The 2,108-nt window shown below is 59.7% G+C and overlaps 1 protein-coding gene across 1 annotated transcript; it reads left to right on the top strand.

Annotated features, from left to right (window-relative positions):
- The first annotated feature begins 256 nt into the window (after positions 1–256).
- LOC119955815 (syncollin-like) lies at positions 257–912 on the top strand. The gene has a single exon (XM_038782405.1). It carries the CDS (start codon positions 311–313, stop codon positions 716–718), a length of 408 nt encoding a protein of 135 aa, XP_038638333.1. The 5' UTR covers positions 257–310; the 3' UTR covers positions 719–912.
- Positions 913–2,108: the final 1,196 nt, after the last annotated feature.

The following is a 2,108-nucleotide window of genomic DNA, read 5'->3' as shown; positions in this document are numbered from 1 at the left end:
TCCCTCTACACTGTCCCCATCGTGGGAGCTGAGCTATGTTGTTGCAGCCGGTGTTTTGACAGCCTTGAAACCTGCTTCTTATCACCATCCAGGAACCCAGCTGCTGCTTTGAATCAATTCCCCGGCTGCTGATTGGTGAGTAGTGTGGGCCCTGAGCCAATCGCGTGGCTGCGATATTGTTCCGCTGCGGCATCAATCACTTGATGATGGTCGAGCCGGCGAGCGGGTGACGGGTGGGAGCGATACAGTTCGGCTATATAAGTAGGATGGTTCTCAAACGCCTCACTCGGCTTCCCCGGCAACCTGAATCATGGGAGGATCCCGGGCATTGTTGGCGACGCTCCTGTTGATGGTGCTGGTGTCAGGCGCCCTGGCCCTGTGCCCGCAGCCCGTCGTACTGCGCGATGTTAACGGGGTGAGGGTCTGCGCTCGCCTCTTCGAGGACAGCGACGTGCTCTACGACCGCTGCTGCGGCGGAGGCTTCATGGACATCCTGAGCCCGGCTGACGTGCCATCCATCGAGCGTTTCTGGAACGACCGCACCTCGTCTCTGGTGGTGGGGCCCCGCTGCGAGCTCACCGTCTGGAACAAGATCAACAAGCGAGGGTACCGGCGTAAGTTCCGCACCGGAATCCAATACCGCCTGGAGGAATCGGGCAAGGGGCTCTTCGGAAACTGGGACAACTCCATCACCTCATACTACTGTAGTTGCAGCTAAGAGCCAGGGGCACGTCATCCACGGCCCCCACTCACCGCTCATTTTGATCAACATCGCTTCACCCTGACTGGGTGCCACCTTATGCCGTGTAAAGGAGTGGCACGGTTACCTCAATCAACCCGCCTGTTCCTCCTCCCTCCCCTCTTTGTCAGGGACCTGTAGCCACGCCCCCCCTCCCCAAGGGGGCCTCACGGTAGCATGGTGGTTAGCATCAATGCTTCACAGCTCCAGGGTCCCAGGTTCGATTCCCGGCTGGGTCACTGTCTGTGTGGAGTCTGCACGTCCTCCCCGTGTGTGCGTGGGTTTCCTCCGGGTGCTCCGGTTTCCTCCCACAGTCCAAAGATGTGCGGGTTAGGTGGATTGGCCATGCTAAATTGCCCGTAGTGTAAAGGTTGATGGGGGGATTGTTGGGTTAGGGGTATGTGGGTTTAAGTGGGGTGATCATTGCTCGGCACAACATTGAGGGCCGAAGGGCCTGTTCTGTGCTGTACTGTTCTATGTTCTATAACCCCGTAAATACCCTCTCCACCTCCGCCTATGCCTTGGCAGCGCCATCTGTGAGGCCCTGGCAGAGACGCCAACGAGATATCGCCATTGCTTCCCTCTTTACTTCCTCCTACTTTGATCCGTCGTGTGAAGAGAGATCGTCTGCCTGCCAAACGTTTGACATACTGACCTCCCTGACGGGAGTGGGGGGCGTTGGTGGAGGGGGGGGGGAGGGATCCCGACTTGCTATCCACAACAGCAATGGGGGGGGGCTCCCCCTGCTCAGGAACGAGGGTTGGCGGAGGGATGACGAGCGCCAACATTGCGCCTGGCGTCGCCAAGTCCCGGCGGTTGAGGAAGATCGTGCCAGTCGGCCACGCTCCCCCTTCCTCCGCTCACCCCGGAAGGGGTGTTGGGGGGGGGGGGGGGGGGGGAATCGGGATCCATGTCAAACGGAGGTCCCTGCCTCCCGAGTCTTCAAGGCCGGGTACCCCTGGGAAGATGCTGCGGGAGGAGATCGTGCCCCTCCAAACCGCCCCCTCACCCGCCCGATCATCCAAAGCAGACTGCGAGTCAAGACGGGACTGCCCTGCCCCCCCAGCCGACCGACCTCGCCCATCCTGCGATCGAGGATCCCAAAGGCTCGTCAGGGGACCGTTCAAAGAACAACGTCCCCCACCCCCAAATATCCCCCGTTGGTGCGATGGCCATGGCATCCCCCCCCCCCCCCCCCCCCCGGCGGATGGCTGTTTGAAAGATACCGACCCGTCTCTCTCTCTATCTCACTGTAAACCTGACAAAGGCTTTGAATAAAATATCCTTCTGCTCCACCTGTGTGTGTTTGTAATGATGTGGTGTCCATTAATGTGGTGGGGGATTTCCGAGCTCGCTCTGGGTGTTAGTA

The sequence above is a fragment of the Scyliorhinus canicula genome, chromosome 21 (assembly GCF_902713615.1).
Source record: "Scyliorhinus canicula chromosome 21, sScyCan1.1, whole genome shotgun sequence".
In the NCBI taxonomy this organism is placed as follows: Eukaryota; Metazoa; Chordata; class Chondrichthyes; order Carcharhiniformes; family Scyliorhinidae; genus Scyliorhinus; species Scyliorhinus canicula.
This window is presented reverse-complemented; position numbering and strand designations above follow the sequence as displayed.